Raw genomic sequence first — 20,317 nt, 5'->3', positions numbered from 1 at the left:
GCCCTGACTGAAATCTGACTAGATTAGCCACGTTTCTTTCAGAGCACCTGATCTGCATGCTTGTTCAGGGACTATAGGGATAAGTAAATGGGAGGCAGAGAACCAGCAGGACAGCCAGGCAATTTGCATAATTTCAGGGGAAATAATAGGTCCGCCTCCATATCCCTCTCACTCCAAGTTCCCTTGAAGTGTCAACAGTCTGATTTTGGATCCACGTGAGAACAAGGCCTGTTGGTGATGTTGACCTTTAATAAACTCCACAGATTGAACTAAAACAAAATGTGTTTCCTTTAAGAACTGACATGGCAGATATTGGATTTCAATAAATAGAAAGAGACTTTGATTAACAGTTAACTTTCAGCTTTTATCAGATGGCTTCCAACAATCAAAGTTACAAGTTTGCTTACATTAGATATTGTGACAATCAGACTTTATATACATATCGTCAGTCAACACCTTCAAAGTATGACGTTGCTAAAGCATGTGACTAGAGAATTTCCAGGTGTGTAGAGCAGGTCATGTCTTTTAACCCCCGTGTAAAGGCCTGCAACAAATTTAGTGGCACAGCACTGCACAGCTCATGGCTGTTAAGGTAAAATCCACTTAATGTATCAATGCTTATATGAATGCAGTACAGTATTGTGTGACAAAATGATCTATAGTTCTATTGCAGTTTTTTTACCAAACAGGAAAGAACATGTCAGTGAAGGAGAAATTAGTGTTTTACACCAAAATGTAAAGAGCTTTCGAGGATAACTGACTTTTTATATTAGGCTCCTAACCCTGTGTAGCAACAATCTAGGGAGTCCAATTACCTATGCCAGACAAATGTTAAAAAAATTAAAAAGGTCACACTGTTGTGTAGAAGACCATGGGGGCATGCACACCACTCCTTACTATATGAATGGTCAGAAGCATGACTGAAGCTTCCAGCTACATAAGAAAACTCAGGGTAAGGGTGAAAAAAATTCAACTTCCTATTAATGAAGGGAGGAAATGTAATCAAATGTTAAGCTAGTATTAAACAGCAAAAAGCCTTCCAATTTTCAAAAGACAAAAAGATTATTTTTTGCTTGCAATGTAAAAAAGCAAGAGACAAAGGAGGGAAAACACACACATATAACAAAACAAGACAAACATCTTAGCAATGCAAACATAGTAAAAATGTGCATGGCTTTATTTCAAACAGGTGATGGAGCCACCAATAACCACCCCATAAAATGGCAAGAAGCATCACCTTAAGCTGGATAAAAGAAAATAAGCGCTTATGATGCTCTTAAAACTGAAACCAAGAGAGTTGGAGGTGAACAAGTCAAGCAAAGCCTCATGTTCTATACCAATCTGTCTTTTTTTTTTGTTTTGTTTTTATTTTTTTTAATAAAATCTCCCCACTAACCCTCACAGCCTTTTCCCCAACCCACCCCAGAACACAACATTTAGTCTTCTGTGGACTGAGCTTCTTCATCTGATGCTTCTTCACCAGACTTCTCTTGCTGAGGGCTTGCAGGTTTAGCTTTTTTCTCTGGTGGTGGTGGCGACTCCGGCTCATCATCATCATCATCATCTTCCTCAGGTTTAGGAGATGGAGACTTTGACTCCTTCTTAGACTCCTTGGATGCCTTTGAGGCAGCAGGTCGACTCTTTCCTTTGGCCTTTGCTGGACTAGGCGTTACTGTAGATACAATATATTTACTTTATTGGTTTACAAATATAATCTGGCAGTGGTTATCTTGTGCATCAAAGCAAGAAGACCAAACATTAAAGAAAACCTGAACTGAAAATTAAAAGTCAAAATAAGCATACACAAGTCATACTTACCTCCCAGGTAGTCTACTCAATCTCTTTCTCCTTTCCCGCGTCCTGTTCACTGTGATCAAGGGAATTTTCCGTCCTCCATTTTGAAAATTGCCATTACCCATAACAGCTTTCTGGTCAGCACACAGCTAAACTGTAACATCGCCCACTTGAGCCATAGGGAAACATGGACATTACCTGGTACACCAGTTTTCCTCTCAGCTATAACTGACAGCAACTGATATTTTACTGACAGCAACTGATAGATTTCAGATCTGACAAAATATTGTCAGAACTGGAAGGGATAATTGTCAGAAGAAAATGGTGAGCTTCTGAGAGGAACTAATGGCAAGATAACTATGTAATTTCATTTGAAGTTACCTCGTGTTTATTTTAAATATTTTTACTCAGTACAGGTTCTCTTTGAGAATAGTTTATTTGTGAAAACACTAACCTTAGTGGTAATCCCAAGTCAGGCTCGGGAAGGAAAGCCACAGCTCAGAACAGTAATCCTGTACCTAAGAGTTATATGCAGGAGCAGCTGCAGATCTCTCTGCAGTGTTTTTTTCTTCTTGTTTTTAGACCATAAATCCGGAAATAATCATAATGCCAGGGAGGTTAAAGGGAAGGTTCAAGCAAAAACAAAAAAATGGAGTTTCACTTACCTGGGGCTTCTACCAGTCCCATGCAGCCATCCTGTGCTCTCGTAGTCACTCACTGCTGCTCCAGTCCTCCACTGGCAGCTTGCCGACCTCGAAGGTCGGCGGGCCGCATTGCGTACATTTTTACGCATTACCGCTAGTGCAGGAACATTAACATACATTTTTACGCATTACTGGTTCAATGCGTAAAAATGTACGCATTGAACCAGTAATGCGTAAAAATGTATGTGTTGATGTTCCTGCACTAGCGGGAATGCGTAAAAATGTATGCAATGCGGCCCCCGACCTCCGAGGTCGGCAAGCTGCCAGCGGGGGACTGGAGCAGCAGTGAGTGACTACGAGGGCACAGGATGGCTGCATGGGGCTGGTAGCAGCCCCAGGTAAGTGAAACATTTTTTTTTATTTTGCTTGGACCTTCCCTTTAAAGGGAACCTAAACAGAGGGATATGAATGTTTCCTTTTAAACAATACCAGTTGCTTGTCAGTCCTGCTGATCTCTGGCTGCAGTAGTGGCCGAATCACTCACCTGAAACAAGCATGCAGCTAATCCAGCCTGACTTCAGTCCGAGGACCTGAACTGCATGCTTGTTGAGGGGCTGTGGCTAAAAGTATTAGAGACAGGAACAGCAGGAGAGTCAGGCAACTGGTATTCTTTAAAAAGGAAAAATCCATATCCTCAGTTTAGGTTCTCTTTAAGGGCTGAGAGACATTGCAGAGCACTTTGCCGACAGTGAGCACTGCATCTTTTAAAATGTGAAGAAGAATTGTTCACACCTGTGTATAGTGGGTGCAGGATCCTACAGCAATTGTAATCCAAAGTCAAAGGGGATCCGCAAACAGACTTGTAAGAAACAGTGTACCTTTAGTGTTCCATCACACACGTACAAGCATCTAACAGTGCAGATAGTTTCGGGGCCTATCTGGTCCCCTTTGTCAAGGCCTACACCAAAAATGTAGGACTGTGCCGTTTTAAAAACTGCTCCCATTGATTTGCATTTAAATCGCAGTAAAATCACAGCAAAATTGCTGCAATCGCAATTTTTTGTGATTTTAATTCAAGTCAAGCAGCATTGTTTAAAATAATGTGCTGACGGTCAGTAAAGCGCTCTGCAGCGTGTCTCAGCCCTAAGTTAGGTCTTGTTAAAGCGGACCTGCACAGGAGACAAAGTTTTTTTTTAAAGCACTAGCGATATGAAAAGCTCTTGCTAATGTAATGCTAGGAGTGATTTTTACAAAATCCTATTGCTCAAGTGAGGACACACAGTATTTCATTAGCAAGAGATTTTAAAATCACAAGCACTTAGAAAAAAAAACCTTGTAGTGTGAACCAGCCCTAGTTCTCACTTCTCAGCAAGTAATGAACTAGTCTAACATGAGCTGTCAGACAACTGCCAAATTCTCAGCCAATATGTAAACAGGTTAACCCTTTCTTTGCTCCCAGGAAGTAACCACTCTGCAAAATCTCAGTAGGAGTTCTGTAAGCTGTGAAGAGGAAAGGTTTTTCTTCCAAGGTTATTCTGCTGGTCTCTCCCCCACCCCCCAATATCCCAGGAGGTCCCCCGGCATTCTCTTGCTACCTTTCTGTGGTCCAAGCTGGTGGCTCTGGTAATCTGGCAACTTTGGCTGAAGTCGCGCGTGCGTGCTATCACGCCGGTTGCCGTAAGCATCTTGCATGGTTCAGTCTTTCGAGAACCGTGCATGCACAGAATGCATAAGGCAACTGGCGTGATGACGTGGCGGGCATGCGGGATTACAGGAGCCCCCAGCGGACCACGAAAGGGAGCAAGAAGATGCCGCTTAGACACTCATTTCAGACTAAGCATGGTTTTTAACTCACCTGTAGCTTTTAGCCGGGGCTTCGGCACTTTTTTCTCCCTCTTCTCCGGTTTAGTTTTCTTTACCACCTTTTTCTTCTTCTTTGATCGACCATAATCACTGTCATCGTCATCTTCCACCATGAAATCCTCATCACTCCCAGAATCTTCTAAAGAGAAGGCAGATTTTCTGCGATTAATACAAGCTATATCTGCATTACTGGAGGAGCAAATTTATCCAGGAATATCAGCGAGTACCCTTTCCTACTTAAACTGAATATTTGGTGTTCACTAGAGATAGTCAATGATTTCAATCAGAGGCACTTCCTGCTGGGATTTAAAAACTTGAATTCCAAGCTTCATACAATCTGCATGCAGGTCACAATTAGTTTCATCTCACAGACCATTAGAGCGCGATCAGCTCAGGCACCCGCACGCAGATCCCACCGATCATTACAGAGGCGACACAGACAACTAGTGCGGGAACTGCAGTGAGGGGACCACATAGACTTCTAGGGGCTGGAAGTAACCCCAGGTAAGTGAAGCTTAATATGCGGTGTCACCACAGATTTCCCTTAGCGATAAAAGAATAAAGGAGCACTCGTTCTACGTAGATATGGTCAGTTAGATGAGAATTCCAGACTGCATACAGTAAGCATGGTACTAATTGTATGCAAGCTTGGAATTGGCACATCAGTCATGAAGTGCATCCATTTAATTCATTTTCAAGCTGCATACAATCGCTAGTTCTAAGTTGGATTTGGATGTGTTTACTGGTTCATTTCATGTAAATTGCAGGTACCTTTTAAAGCCTTAGTAGAACCTTCCAGATTTGTGTATTATAAACAAACAAGTGTAGAGGACTATGCTTTTACTGGCACAGATTTCATATTTGATTAAACTGGTTCAGGAAAAGTCAGTTACAGTGAACCCGAGGTGAGAGGTATATGAAGGCTGCCAAATGTTTCCTTTTAAAAACACCAGTTGCCTGGCAGCCCTGCTGATCTATTTGGCTGCAGTAGGGTCTGAATATTACCAGAAACAAGCACGCAGCTAGTCTTGTCAGTTCTGACAATGTCAAACACCTGATCTGCTGTATGCTTGTTTAGGGTCTATGGCTAAAAGTATTAGAGGCAGAGGATCAGCAGGACAGCCAGGCAACTGGTATTGCTTAAAAGGAAATACGGCAACTTCCATATAACTCACCTTGGATTCACTTTATGACCCCAAAATCCCTTTGGATACTGGCAATTGCCACGAGAATGTGCATTTTGTTCCCTGCTAGTGAGCTGCACTTCCTTCCTAGAACTAAGCCATCACCAGAGTCAACCCCACCACATTCTACTACTGATGACAGCATTTTGGCCAGCACTGCAGCTAAGCAGTCATATCCAGTGCCTCCTTGCTCAGTGACCAATAAAACATGTAGCACACTGGAAACACCCTTCCAGTGTGTTTATAAAAGTCCATCACCCTGTCCATAATAAGAATCTCTCACCACCTTTAAAGAGGGACTGAACCAAAAAACAGTCACTAAATTGAGCCTCCTTATCCCTTTGAAATGAATGATTAGACACAAAACACTTGTGAAGGGCAATATAAAAGTAGATATATTTGTGCAATACAACTATGAATAAAAGAGAATGGCAGGCTCCATCTTGCAACTCTCTCCCTCCATGGGAGGTGCAGAGTCTGATTCTGTGGGCGGTGTTACAGTTGGAGTTAGACATGCCCATTCGCGCCCACAGAATGAGATTTGCAGCCCAGTGTCACGAGGTCATCATCAATCGCCCTGTTACAGGAAAGTGACAGCTGTGGCTGCTGCCCTGCACTATACTGGCACATGCCTTGATAAAGTATTATTTTTTTCCAACTATGCCTCCTGCAGTGTAAGATCGTCTGCTTGTCATCCTGTATCTATCTATCTTTATAAAACTGACCAAATGTCCACTAAAAAAATGACAGGCACGCGTATGCTTCACTGTTATTACTTCACTCTTGCTAATTTTAGGAAAACAATTTTTTTTGCCAAAAAACAACCCTTTTAAATACACAATCGCCCCCTCTCGTTATCAATTCACATACGTACACCCTAAGAGGTTTGGCACTTCACAGTGTAAAAAAGACTGAACAGGTTTTTTCCCCAAAATCATAAATATATATGCTTCACTCTTTATAAAACTGACCAAATGTCCACTAAATAAAATATGACAGGCATGCATATGCTTCACTGTTATTTCACTCTTGTTAATTTCAGAAACTTTTTTTTGCCAAAAAGCAACCCACAATATCACCCTCTCGCTATTAGTTCACTTACACACTAATATAGGTTTGGCACTTCAGTGTAAAAAGGAGTGTTATATTTTTTATTGGATATTTGTTTAGTTTTATAGAGTGAAGCATTAACCCTCCTGGCGGTATGAAACATTCCGCCAGGAGGCAGCACAGCAGTTTTTTTTTTTGGTAAATCATGTAGCGAGCCCAGGGCTCGCTACATGATAGCCGCTGCTCAGCGGCATCCCCCCGCCCGCTTCGATCGCCTTCGGCGATCTCCGATCAGGAAATCCCGTTCAAAGAACGAGATTTCCTGGAGGGCTTCCCCCGTCTCCATGGCGACGGGGCGGGATGACATCAGCGACGTCATTGGGAGTCCTGATCCACCCCTCGACTGATTGGCCAGGCAGCGCACGGGGTCTGGGGGGGGCGCGGGCCGCAACGGATAGCGGCGATCGGGCGTGGGGTGGCGGCGATCAGTGTGCTGGCGCAGCTAGCAAAGTGCTAGCTGCGTCCAGCAAAAAAAAAAAAAAAAATTGTAAATCGGCCCAGCAGGGCCTGAGCGGCACCCTCCGGCGGCTTACCCAGTGTCACACACGGGGTTACCGCTAAGGAGGTTAACAGTGAAGCATATATACCATATTTTTCGGACTATAGGACGCACTTATTCTTCCCCAAAACTGGGGGAAAAAAGTGGGTGCGTCTTATAGTGCGAATATACGGTTGCAGGCTGCGCAGCGAAGCACTTACTTATCCAGCCGGCAATCAGCGATCCAAGAGCTTGTGGCAGTACGAGTCAGGGAGGGGCGGTATGTGCAGGAAGCCATCCATCCACGGGCATAACACATGCTGAAGACCAGTCTGCGCTGCTCTCTTCTGCCTCAGTCTGCGCTATGCCTCTCTGCACAGCCGGTACTCACCAGCGGCTCTTGGACCCCAACTAACCTCCAGAGGAGAGACCACCCACTACCAGTCCCCTGCAGCTCGGTGGGACTTCACTGCAGAACGCTAAGCCTCTCTGCATAGCCGGTACTCACCGGCGGCTCTGGGACCCCGACTGACCTCCGGAAGAGAGAAGGCCGCCCACAATAGACCCCTGCAGCTCAGTGTAGCTTCCTTGCAGAGCGCTAAGCCTCTGCGCACAGCTGGAACTCACTGGCGGCTCGGGGACCCCAACAGACCTGCAGAGGAGACGAGACCACCCACTACCAGTCCCCTGCAGCTCGGTGTAGCTTCCTTGCAGAGCGCTAAGCCTCTCTGCACAGCTGGAACTCACTGGCGGCTCGGGGACCCCGACAGACCTCCAGAAGAAAAGACCGCCCACAATAGACCCCTGCAGCTCGGTGTGGTTTCTCTGTGCAGTTGTACTAACCAGCAACTACGGGACCAGGAGAGGAGACCACCCGCAACCAGTCCCGAGTTTAGCGGCGATTGGCGCTGAAGTATATATATGAGGTGCACTGTGACAGACACCCCCTGCAACTTTGCCATAAGTATAAATTTAGCCCCTGGCTCCTAGCTCGCACTTGACTAGGCCTCACTTTGCAAACTCCTTTGCATAACACCAACAAAAGTGAGTGGCAGCTAAGAATCTGATATGACAAGATGATGGCATCTGGTGGTTGCAATGGGCACTATAATGCTTTGTGCATCTGGAGGTCTTGGGGGTCATTCTGGGTCAGCTGTGCCACACATACCGTTGCCTGCCTGTCCATAACTCTTTTCAGGACTCTGCTGGAGCCCATCTGAACAGCTGCAGAGTTCTCAGCTTTCCTGTTTTGACAGTTGGAGGAAAAAGTCCATAAGACACCCCCCTACACCATAGACCACCAGGTTTAGTATTTTTTTTTTATTTTCCCCTGATTTTTGTCCTCTAAACCTAGGTGCGTCGTATGGTCCGGAGCATCTTACAGTCCGAAAAATACGGTATGTAGTCATGTTTTTTCTGGGAAAAACTTGTACAGTCCTTTTTACACTGAAGCGCTTCACTGATATTACTTCACTCTTGCCAATTTCAGTAAAAACATTTTTTTTTTGCCAAAAAGCAACCCTTTTAGATACACAATCGGCTTGATAAACAAAGCCGTGCTAAACAGTTAGCACGTGAATTGCCACTCACGGGATTTTTGCGCGTGCAAAGTGCCGTGATTGCAGACAAAAGTCCGCATTATTGCGCGCAAATGTCCGCGATCACAGCACTTCACGTGCTAACTGTTTAGCACACCCGTGCTAAACAGTTAGCACGGCTTTGTGAATCAAGCCCAATGTCCCCCTCTCGTTATCAGTTCACATACACACTAAGTGAGGTTTGGTGCTTCACAGTGTAAGGATGACTGTTATATGTTTTTAGTGGACATTTGTTTAGTTTTATATAGAGTGAAGCATTAACAGTGAAGCATATAAATGTATTCTTTTTTTTTTCCAGGGAAAAACTTGTTCAGTCCTTTTTACACCGTGAAGCACTATAAGCGCTTTTATGAGCACTTTTTAGCCATCAGAACTTTCTGAAAGCTTTTTAAAAAGAGCTCCCATTGACTTACACTAAAATCGCAATTGCGGTAAAATTAAAAAAAAAAAAAAAAAAAAAAAAATCGCTCAGAAAAGCGCTTATAGTGTGTCTGAGCCCTTATGCAGAGAAGGGGAGAAATGGTGAGGAGAGAAACGCTGAAAGAGAAGGAAAAAGATAGTTAAGTGATAAGACAATATGCTCTGTATAGCACTGCGAAAGATGGCGCTATATAAATCCTATATAATAGGCAACTGTCCCTGCGTACAGCATGGACAGTTGTCTGTAGCTGGGTCCGTGCTTTTTGCTACTGCGCATGTGCGCAGCACGGACCCAGCCTCTCACACAGGCGGACAGGGAGCCGAGCGGGCAGCGTGTGAGCTGACGGCCGGATGTACGGCGGGTGAGCGGGCGGCGGTGAAAAACAGACCTAGAGCCAGTTTTTAAACCAAGAGTACTTCTGAGCGGTTTTGTGTGTTCTCACAGTAGCGTAGTGATTTAAAAAAAAAAACACAAACACACTGCATGTAGCATTTTTTTGGAGCGATTCATTCAAAAAAAAAAAAAAAAAAAAAAAAAAAAAAAAAAATCGCTCTAAAAATCACACTCACAAATTGCTAGCGATTGCTATTGTGATTTTGTCGTGCTCTAGTCCAGAAAGAAGAGATATAGGGAGAAATTGAGAATAGCCTGAGATGGAGCAGAGATCTTATCTGTATTGCAGACCCACATCACACATAGGCTACTTGCCTGTAATGTGACTCCCTGCCAGTCACTCACACAAGTCAGAAAGCAGTCCTCCTGGAGTCTAGGGACTGTCAAAAACTTTTCAATTTGTTGAACACCTTATCCAAACATGCAGTCATAACAATGGGGAGACACCAGACAGATTTTTGCCCATGGACCCTCCATGCACAGCTCTGCATCATGCTGCCCTCTAATTGCACTTTTATCAGCTAGCCCAGTGTTTCCCATTGCCTTACAACAAAGTTAAGTTTCTACAGTCCCTCAGCTGGCTGTCAGGATTCTATTTTCACAGTGCCTCCTGATGACTCACTGTGTCAAACAAAGCTGCAGGAGATTTGCATAAGCAAGAGAAAGTCTCCCATTGATCTCTGGGAGCCTTGCCATGGCAGAGTAAGTCACAGAGGGTGTGGCTTATCAATTGTATATTATAGTTTATTCACATATTTTTGTACATATATTGTACTGTTTTTGCCTACAATTTTTAACATGGATTGCAATGCTCTGTTTTCATATTCTGAGTTCAGTTCCTCTTTAAGGAATGCATTAAATACTATTACATACTAAGCAGAATCTGGACAGGGCAATTCATGTCAAACTGAATGGTACAATTAGGGTAATGCGACCGGCCCTATGATTACAAAGGAACAACACCACAAATTCTGTCTGTGCTCTTTCCCACCATCTCTGACTGCCTCATGTGGGTGATAACTGGAGGGGGGAGGGGGGGGGGTTTGGGGGGAGAGTTTAAATGTTTATGGTCAGTGCCACAGAAGTCAAGCTTTGCCAACCAGATAATGAAAAAAATGTGATTGCAAAATGGTTAGCCAGCCATGTCCACCATGTTGTGCACCATAAATGATATATTTTGCAAAGGGTGTATAATTAGAAAACCGAAAGCAAGCCTAATATGAGGCTTTAAGGGCTCGTTCACACTACAAGATCTTTCTAAGCGCTTTGTGATTTTAAAAGCTCTTGCTAATGTTATCCTATGGGAGTGTGCACAATGGAGCAATGCGGGTTTGTAAAAATCCCCCATAGCATTGCATCAGCAAGAGCTTTTAAAGAGAACCCGAGGTGGGGATCTTAGAAAGCAATCTATACACAGAGGCTGGGTCTGGCTATAGTGCCCAGCTTCTGTTGCTAGTTGAATCCCCGATAAGTCCCCCCTGTGCTCCGCTCTCCCCCATAAATTACAGCCACGCTGGCGACACGCAGCAGGTCGTAGCGGGCTGTATTTACCTCACTAGTGTCACTCCCCCGCCTCCTGCAGAGCGCCGGTCCCCGCCCGCGTCCCTTCCCTCGCCGCTGATTGGAGGGAAGGGACGTGGGCAGGGACTGGAGCTCTGCAGGAGGGGGGGGGGGGCGTGAGTGACATTAGGGAGGTAAACAATGCCCGAGAGCGCTGCCATAATTTATGGGCTACAGCGAAGCACAGGGGGCAATTAGGGGGGATTCAACTAGCAACAGAGGCTGGGCACTATAGCCAGACCCAGCCTCTGTGTATAGATTGCTTTCTAAGATCCCCACCTATTTTCTATTTAAAATTTCTAGCGTTTAACCACTTCCCTACCACAGGTTTTTTCCACTTAAGACCAGAGCAATTTTCACATAACACTCCTCCCATTCATTTGGCAATAACTTTATGACTACTTATCACACCGAAACAATATTTTATTTTTTTTTGCGTGGTACAAACTAGGCTCTCTTTGGGCAGTACTTTTTGGTAAGATATGAATTTTACAGGGAAGAAGAAAAAAAAAACCTGCAAAAATTCATAATTTCTCAGCTTTCAGCCATTGTAGTTAAACAAAATAAAAATGTGCTATTGTAGATACAGACATTTGCCCATTTGTCCCAGTTATTACAACGTTTAAATTGCGTCCCTAGTACAATGTATGGCGATAATATTTTATTTGGAAATAAAGGTGTATTTTTTTCAGTTATACTATAAAAGTAAGCTTTTATTTACAAAAGCAACAGTAATATACCCTCAACATATATATTTAAATAGTCCCTAAGGTAACTATCGTGTTTTAAGGGACTTTTTTTCAAAAAGGTTATGCTGTTTCGTATTTTTGGTTTTTTTAGAGCAAAGAGGAAGTTCTGAGCTCAGGTCCACTCTAAGCTAGAAGAACTAGACTAGACTCACAGATAAGTGGTGCCTGCTAATCAACAAATATCACAAAACTAGAGATGGCGACAGTTGGTAACTGTAGGTAGCTTAGGGAGAGAGGAAGGGTGAGGCAAAATTCTGTGCAGTGAACCTGTGCCCAAATGTGTATGGAGTGAGGCTCAGGCCAGAGCTTTACATCGTGCCTGCCTCTTCTAATTGCACTAATACTGAAAGACATTTTATGACTCCCAATACAAATTTCTCAAATTAAGAGGTATATTTGGAAACACCTACCTAACCTTTAGCTGAATGTATAACTGTACAAGAATGCAGTTACTTTTTCTCCTCTTCTCTAGCAGCTGATAACTATATATGTAGAAACTAGTATAGCGCTCAACACCTATGAGCAAAGGTATCAAAAACAGTGACAAAGCTATTCCAAGGCAAGAGAGTACGATATGTTGGCACTAGATGCACAGAGTCAGATCCAGGGGGTAGCAGGTGGATACTCCGTGCCTCCGGACAAGAAGATAATGATACAACTAGTAGGAGAGAAATTATGTATCCGGGCACCAGCCAGCAATAATTCTTAGATCACACCTTTATTGCATCCACCTGGAATTCCAAACAAACGATATGTACAGTCGGCCTAACAGCCGTTTCGCAGGAGCACCTCCTTCAGAGGCAACAAATTTGTTGCCTCTGAAGAAGCAGGTGCTCCTGCGAAACGGCTGTTAGGCCGACTGTACATAGCGTTTGTTTGGAATTCCAGGTGGATGCAATAAAGGTGTGATCTAAGCATTACTGCTGGCTGGTGCCCGGATACATACTTTCTCTCCTACTAGTTGTAACAGTACTACCAAAAAGAAAAGGGAAAACCTATTTGAGCCAAAAATAATATATTCAGGACAATCTGAATCTCAATGGTTCAAATTCGTAATCTTTATTAGCAAACAAACAATATTTATAAAAACAATTAAAATCAATCTCTTGGTGCGTGTCAAACGTTATTGACACTATCCACCTCAGGAACGCAATTTTAGCCAAATCACACTATAATAGTATAGTCTACAGTTCATAGGGCTGGGTGCCACCAGCTGTGCATAATTGTGCAAATAACCATCCTCGCCAAGGATAAAGTGCTACTGTGCATACAAGTATGGGTCAGGAAAACACTCAAAAATCTACAAAAATCAAAAGATCAATAAAGAATTGTATAGGTGCTATGTGCATGCCAGCGCCCACGCCCAACAGCTGTTGGGTGTGGGCGCTGGCATGCACATAGCACCTATACAATATGGGATGTTTTGAATGTGAACCTCTCAAAGGTTAATATTATAGGAGTAGGTTATGTTAAAGTATTTATATTGCAGAGTGTTGTACCTGTTAGCACCAGCAGGAGGAGCTACACTGTCTCCCCTGCCGGTGTAGAAATGAAGGAGCCAATGTCAGATAGTGCTGCGTCTATCAGTTTTAGCCGCCTAGAATGGCCGCCGCCACCAGGAAGTAAGTTGCATAAGCAGAGATTCAAAGCTTCTCCACGCGACTACAGGCAAGCCCTGATGAGTCATTTACGACGTAACCGGTAGGGCGTAACCTCAGAGCGTTGATGGAGAAGCTAATCTCGGAGCTGCGGCGGTGAGGACGTCCTATGAACTTTTATATATGCGCATTAAGTTTTATGGAATGTGAGTGCACTACTGTATCTTGTTTTATATATTAAACGGTATTCCGCTATGGTCGCATGTCTGAGTTTTAAAGGAGCATCATCGTGTTAGAGGAAAAACTCAAGACTACTGTCATACAAGTGATTGTGGCTGGTCTGTTGCTGGGTCAGCAAGTAAATTTGGTGAGCGTGCAATCTTATTACTGCACACTGAACAATCCATCACACAGTGAGTGCATGGTGTTGGTCGCACTGGTGAAGGGTATAAGTTTCGTCAGGAAGTAACTGGATTACGCTGTGTGTACCCCTTTGTATGTGTTTTTTGAGCAACTATTAGGAAGAAGCACAAGCCATTGTGAGGATTCTATGTGGTATCAAGCAGTTTTTGCTGATCGTAACCAATCAGCAATTGGATCTGGTGAGCGTACCTTATACTATCAAGCAGGATTGAATCCGGAGAAGGAGAAGCATTAGGTGTTGTGGACTTTATGTTGGACTATTCGATTTAAATTTTATTTCTCTTATAGCTTTGTCACTGTTTTTGATATCTTTACTGATTGCTGATAGGTGTTGAGCGCTATACTAGTTTCTACATTCTTACAGTCATAGTGGGGTAATACCACTCCCATAGTACAGCGAACCATCTAGACAGTGTGCGTCTAATTGCTAGGAACATTTGTCATCTAAGGGGCGTGCACACACCACACCTTTTCTCTTCTGATAACTATATATTCATACATATCACTGCAACCAAACTCACTTTCCACAAATTGTGTTTCTTCCTCCTCCTCTTGTTCCTCATCTTCGCTTCCACCATCACCCATCAGCATCTCTCTCTGCTTAGAGACAGCCTTGGATGCAGCTTGTCTTTGCTGACGTACAGATTTGTGCTCCTTTTCATCATCGCTGTCATCTAAATAAAAACAATATGTAATATGTAGAAAAGAATTGCTAACATTAGCCATAAAAAAATTACAGTAAATTCCCAGTTACTCCAGAACTCAATTGACTAGAAGTCTCAAGCAACCAGAAAAAAAAATCCTGGCCGTGCAGGATGCAAAAATCTACTTTTACACTTCTTTAGCCAGTTCGGCCTATCTGGACGAGTAAGTTTGTCCAGATAGGCTCTGCTGCCGCCACGTGGTGTGCGCGATCGGCGCGCACCCGCCCCCCGATCAGTGAATGGGAATATAATTCCCATTCACCGATCTAACTTCCCCGCAGAAAAACCGACATGTTCTATTGAGAGAGCGCAGTATTTCTGCCCCCCAGGAAACTTCGTGTTCTTTTAGTTCCTGGATGCGAGATCGTTCGCATCCAGGACTTTGACTGTGGCCATCTTGTGGTCAAATAGTAAACTGCACCCACATTTTTCAATAAATCATTGTCTTATTTTTACATTTAAAATTGGTTGTTTCCCTCCCACACCAAAAATGACTCACATACATTTTTTATTAAGGACAACAACAACAACAACAAAAAACAAAACAAAAACATAAATAGTTACCCAAGGGTCTGAACTTTTTAAATATGCATGTCCAGAGAATGTTTTATTATATTATAAGCTTATAAGTAGTGATGGACGCAAATTGAAAAAAATGTACCTTTATTTCTAAATAAAATATCGGCGCCATAAATTGTGATAGGGACATAATTTAAACTGTGTAATAACTGGGACAGATGGGCAAATAAAATACATGAGTTTTAATTACGGTAGCGTATATTAATTTCAAACTATACTGGCAAAAAACAAATTTATTATTTCTTTCTTAATCTTCCTGTTAAAATGGATTTAGAAAAGAAGTATTCTTAGCAAAATGTACTACCCAAAGAAAGCCTAATTAGTGGCGGAAAAAACAAGATATAGATCAAATCATTGTGATAAGTAGCAATAAAGTTATTGGCGAATGAATGGGAGGTGAACGTTGCTCGGATGCATGAGATTTTCGCCACTGCGGTGCTGAACCAGTTATACAGTAAAACCTCTGTTACATTACATTAAGTCTGTTTTGTAATAACCACTTTTCGACCGCGTCACGCCGATGGGCGTAGCCGCGGCGGCAGCCCCAGGACCGCCTACCGCAGATTGGCGTAAAGTCCTGGGGCTCTGTTTTGCAGATCGCGCGCATCTCCTGCTTGGGGGGCGGCAGCGCTGCACTGGGGACAGCCGTGTGACACGGCTATCCTCCTGGGGGACAAGAGAGCGATCGGCTCTCATAGACAGAGGCCTATGACAGCCGATTGCCGTAATTGGCCGGCTGTGGGGAGGGAGGGAGGGGATTTACAGAAACGTTTTTTTTTTTTTTTAAAAAGCTGCAACAAAAATATTGATTTAAAAAAAAACCAAAAAAAAAAAAAACCAGAGAGCTCTGTTTGTGGGGAGAAAATCGCTTGTGTGCTGTGTTATGCGGCCCTGCAGCTTGGCCTTAAAGCTGCAGTGGCCAATTTCACTAACAATGGCCTGGTCACTAGGGCGGGTTTAGCCCTGCAGTCCTCAAGAGGTTAATTGTCTGTTTTGAACAGGGCTGTGGAGTCGGAGTCGAGGCAATTTTGGGCACCCGGAGTCGGGGTTGTTGATTTCATAAACTGAGGAGTCTGAGTTGGATGGTTTTTGTACAAAATCCACAGCACTGAAGTATTAGACTAAGGAGTCAGAGTCGAGGAGTCGGAGCCATTTTGGGTACCCAGAGTCGGAGTTTCATAAACTGAGGAGTCGGAAGATTTTTGTAACCAACTCCACAGCCCTGGTTTTGAAATAATGTAATTAAAAACAAATTGACAACTTTACTAGTTTATGGCAAGTATACAGTGTGGGGTATAGTACTTTTTTTTTTTTAGCTAGGCCCATTTTTAACATTGACTCAAGCAACCAGATAGTACATTTATCCAGCATCAGCCGATCCCCGTTGGTGCCAGATAATGGGTGTTAAAGGGACACTTAAGTCAAACAAAAAAAATTGAGTTTTACTCACCTGGGGCTTCCAATAGCCCCCTGCAGCTGTCCGGTGCCCTCGCTGTCTCCCTCTGATCCTCCTGGCCCCGCCGGCAGCCACTTCCTGTTTCGGTGACAGGAGCTGACAGGCTGGGGACGCGAGTGATTCTTCGCGTTCCTGGCCACAATAGCGCCATCTATGCTGCTATAGCATATATCATATAGCAGCATAGAGGGTGCTAATGTGTCTGGGAACGCGAAGAATCACTCGCGTCCCCAGCCTGTCAGCTCCTGTCACCGAAACAGGAAGTGGCTGCCGGCGGGGCCAGGAGGATCGGAGGGAGACGGCGAGGGCACCGGACAGCTGCAGGGGGCTATTGGAGGCCCCAGGTGAGTAAAACTCATTTTTTTTGTTTGACTTAAGTGTCCCTTTAACTGTATAAAAGTGGTAGAAAAGTACAACAGTAACAAAACAAAAAAATAGAGAATTACAGTACTGTACAGTAAGGGGGGGGGGGTGAAAGTGAAGCCAACTTTTTCCTCAAATGACAAAATGGCTACCAATATACTATACACCCCACAAGATGAGTCGTATTTACCTGGAGCAGATCTTTTTCTTGGTTTGGAAGACCGCTTTTTTTCCGATGTAGGTTTTTTGCCCTTTTTGTTCTTTTTGGGGCTTTCATAGTCACTGTCTGCTTTTCCATCACCAGCTGCCAAGTCGTCGTCGCTGCCAAGGTCTTCTCCTGAAACAAAGTTTTATGTACGATTGTGTTTTAATATTGACTTGATTGCAAGCTTCAGAGAATACATTTGGGGGGGGGGGGGGGGGGGGGGGGGGTCCTACCTACAAGACCAGCAATATCCAACAATTTATGAGTGATGAATTGGGAGGGATACGCAAAACATTCAAATAATTCCCACTTCGGGTGCATATGCACTTTATCTGTGGCACTGCAGAATAATTCTGTGGCCATCTCTCCATTGCAACGGATTGCATTATTCTAACTCTCCGTATGCAACAAGTTTCTGGATAGCCTTTACGACTTTCTGCACTTTCCAGGCTTTGAAATTACTCATGCATTATGCAATCTCCACAGTGTTAATCCAGGAAGAAAATAGCCAAATGAAGACAACTGCTGCTGATCGAGTCATCACGCGACTTTTTGCTCATCACTAGTAATTAACCACTTCCGGATTCTCGGTGCGTATATATACGCCCCTGAATCCTGAAGTGTATACCATGGAAACGTTCCATGTCAGTTCACGGAGGGTGTCTCCGTGAACACCCTGCGAGCCGATCGGTGGCTCGCAGGGTAAATGTAAACACACGGGGAAGACCTTCCCCGGTGTTTACATGTATACGGCGCTGCTGCGCAGCAGCGCCGTAGAGGAGATCGGTGATCCCCGGCCTCTGATCTAAAGCCTATCCCATCAGGCGCAGGACGGAAATCCGTCTGATCGGCCTGGCTGCTATCTGATCTGTGCTGTGGGCTGGAGAGCCCACGCAGCACAGATCAGCACACAATTTCATGGTATGGAAGTGGTTAATATTAATCATATAAATAAGCCAAGCACAGAAGCAATCTAAAGCTACTGTACATAAAGCCCCAGTTGCTTTTTTTTGTACTTGGACATGTCCTTTAACCACTTTGTCCTCCTTGACAGAACTACGTCAAGGAGGCCATGTGCGGTCCCACGGCCGATCGTGCGCGTGCAAGCGTGCTCCCGGCCGAGGATCATTAGCCCAGGAATCAATGACTCCTCTCCCCCGCAGAAGAAGCGACAGCTTCTCTCGGAAGCTTTGCTTTTTCTGCCTCCTATGTCCCTCTAAGCCTACACGTTACGCTTAGAGTGACGTCATATAAACAAACTCAAGGTTGCCATCTTGTGGCCAAAAAGTAAAACTACATCTAAATGTTAAAAAAAACAAAAAACACATATATTTACCTAAAACAAATACTAATTTACATACCACCACCCCCCCCCCCCCCCAAATACCCACATAAAATGTTTAAGAAAAAAAATTACCTAAGGGTCTAAACTTTTTAAAGAGACTCCGTAACAAAAATGTAATCCTGTTTTCTACCATCCTACAAGTTCCTATACCTATTCTAATGTGCTCTGGCTTACTGCAGCACTTTCTACTATTACCATCTCTGTAATAAATCAGCTTATCTCTCCCCTGTCGGACTTGTCGCCCTGTGTCTGGAAGGCTGCAAAGTTCTTCAGTGTTGTGGTTCTGTGATGCATCTCCCCCCTCCAGGCCCCTCTCTGCACACTGCCTGTGTGTTATTTAGATTAGGGCAGCTTCTCTCTTATCTTTTACAAGCTGGATTAATCGTCCTTTGAGCTGGCTGGGCTTTCACATACTGAGTAATTACATACGGGCAGAGCTGTCTGCACTCTGATGGATGCAAAACGGAAAAATGCTTTTTTTTTTTCTCCAAACAAAATATTGTCGCCATACATTGTGATAGGGACATAATTTAAACTGTATAATAACCGGGACAAATGGGCAAATACAATACATGGGTTTTAAGTATGGAGGCATGTATTATTGTATTATATGTTAACTATAATGGCCGAAAACTGAGAAATAATGAATTCTCAGTTTTTTTCTTATTCTTACGTTTAAAATGCATTTACAGTAAGGTAGCTCTTAGCAAAATGTACCACACAAAGAAAGCCTAATTGGTGGCGGAAAAAACAAGATATAGAGCAGTTCATTGTGATAAGTAGTGAAAGTTATAGGCTAATGAATGGGAGGTGAACATTGCTCGGATGCATAAAGTGAAAACCACCGAGGGCTTAAAGAGACTCCGTAACAAAAATTGCATCCTGTTTTTTATCATCCTACAAGTTCCAAAAGCTATTCTAATGTGTTCTGGCTTACTGCAGCACTTTGTACTATCACAGTCTCTGTAATAAATCAATGTATCTTTCCCTTGTCAGACTTGTCAGCCTGTGTCTGGAAGGCTGCCAAGTTCTTCAGTGTTGTGGTTCTGCTATGCACTCCCCCCTCAGGGGGGAAAGAAACACACAAATGATCTCAAAAGGAATGCTGTATACAGCCTGCTTGTGTATGGGTGTATTTTCTATGTGTGGACATACTGTACATCAACCTACTTCCTGTTTTGGTGGCCATTTTGTTTGTTTATAAACAAACTTTTTAAAACTGTTTTTAACCACTTTTAATACGGCGGGGAGCGGCGAAATTGTGACAGAGGGTAATAGGAGATGTCCCTTAACGCACTGGTATGTTTACTTTTGTGCGATTTTAACAATACAGATTCTCTTTAAGTGGTGGAATTACTGATTTACCCAAGTAAATACTGCTAAGAGTATGGCCACTAACATTTTTCAGGCACAGATCAGCAAACGCACTATGACAAAAAACAAAAATAAAAACAAAACCCTATTCCCATCTGTATTGGGGCTGGCACTATGGATGTTCCCTCAGAGCCCCTGAAGACTTGTGTTCACAAGCATTTCATAATGCATAGCTGCAACAGCCTGGACAGTGGAGCTGTGAAAAGCCAGCATCCCCAATCACAGTTAACCACTTAAGCCTATCTGGACGAGTATTCTCTTCCAGATAGGCGCCGCTAAAAGCAAACTGGACAGGTATTCTTGTCCAGGGTTTAAGCTTTGGGTGCGTGCACCTGACCACCGCGCGGACTCCGTGGTATTTCCATGTCGGCAGTAGGGGGAAGCGAAGCAAGGTTTCCCCGAACCAATGCAGTGCCTATAAATGGACATTACCCAAATCAGGATCCATGTCCATGGGCAGCACGGTGGCGTAGTGG

The 20,317-nt window shown here is 43.7% G+C and overlaps 1 protein-coding gene across 1 annotated transcript in view; it reads right to left on the bottom strand.

Moving 5' to 3' along the window:
* Nucleotides 1-338: 338 nt before the first annotated feature.
* NUCKS1 (nuclear casein kinase and cyclin dependent kinase substrate 1) overlaps nt 339-20,317 on the bottom strand; it is a 51,017-nt gene continuing 31,038 nt past the window's right edge. The window contains exons 5-8 of the mRNA XM_068269555.1: nt 17,108-17,254; nt 14,337-14,489; nt 4,294-4,440; nt 339-1,672 (exon numbers count right to left, since the gene is read on the bottom strand). Of these exons, the coding sequence (XP_068125656.1) occupies nt 1,437-1,672; nt 4,294-4,440; nt 14,337-14,489; nt 17,108-17,254 (683 nt within the window). The 3' untranslated portion in view covers nt 339-1,436. The remainder of the gene's footprint in view (nt 1,673-4,293; nt 4,441-14,336; nt 14,490-17,107; nt 17,255-20,317) is intronic.

The sequence above is a fragment of the Hyperolius riggenbachi genome, chromosome 2, assembly GCF_040937935.1.
Source record: "Hyperolius riggenbachi isolate aHypRig1 chromosome 2, aHypRig1.pri, whole genome shotgun sequence".
Lineage (NCBI taxonomy): Eukaryota > Metazoa > Chordata > Amphibia > Anura > Hyperoliidae > Hyperolius > Hyperolius riggenbachi.
The sequence above is the reverse complement of the archived record's forward strand: the minus strand, read 5'-3'. Positions and strand labels throughout refer to the sequence as shown.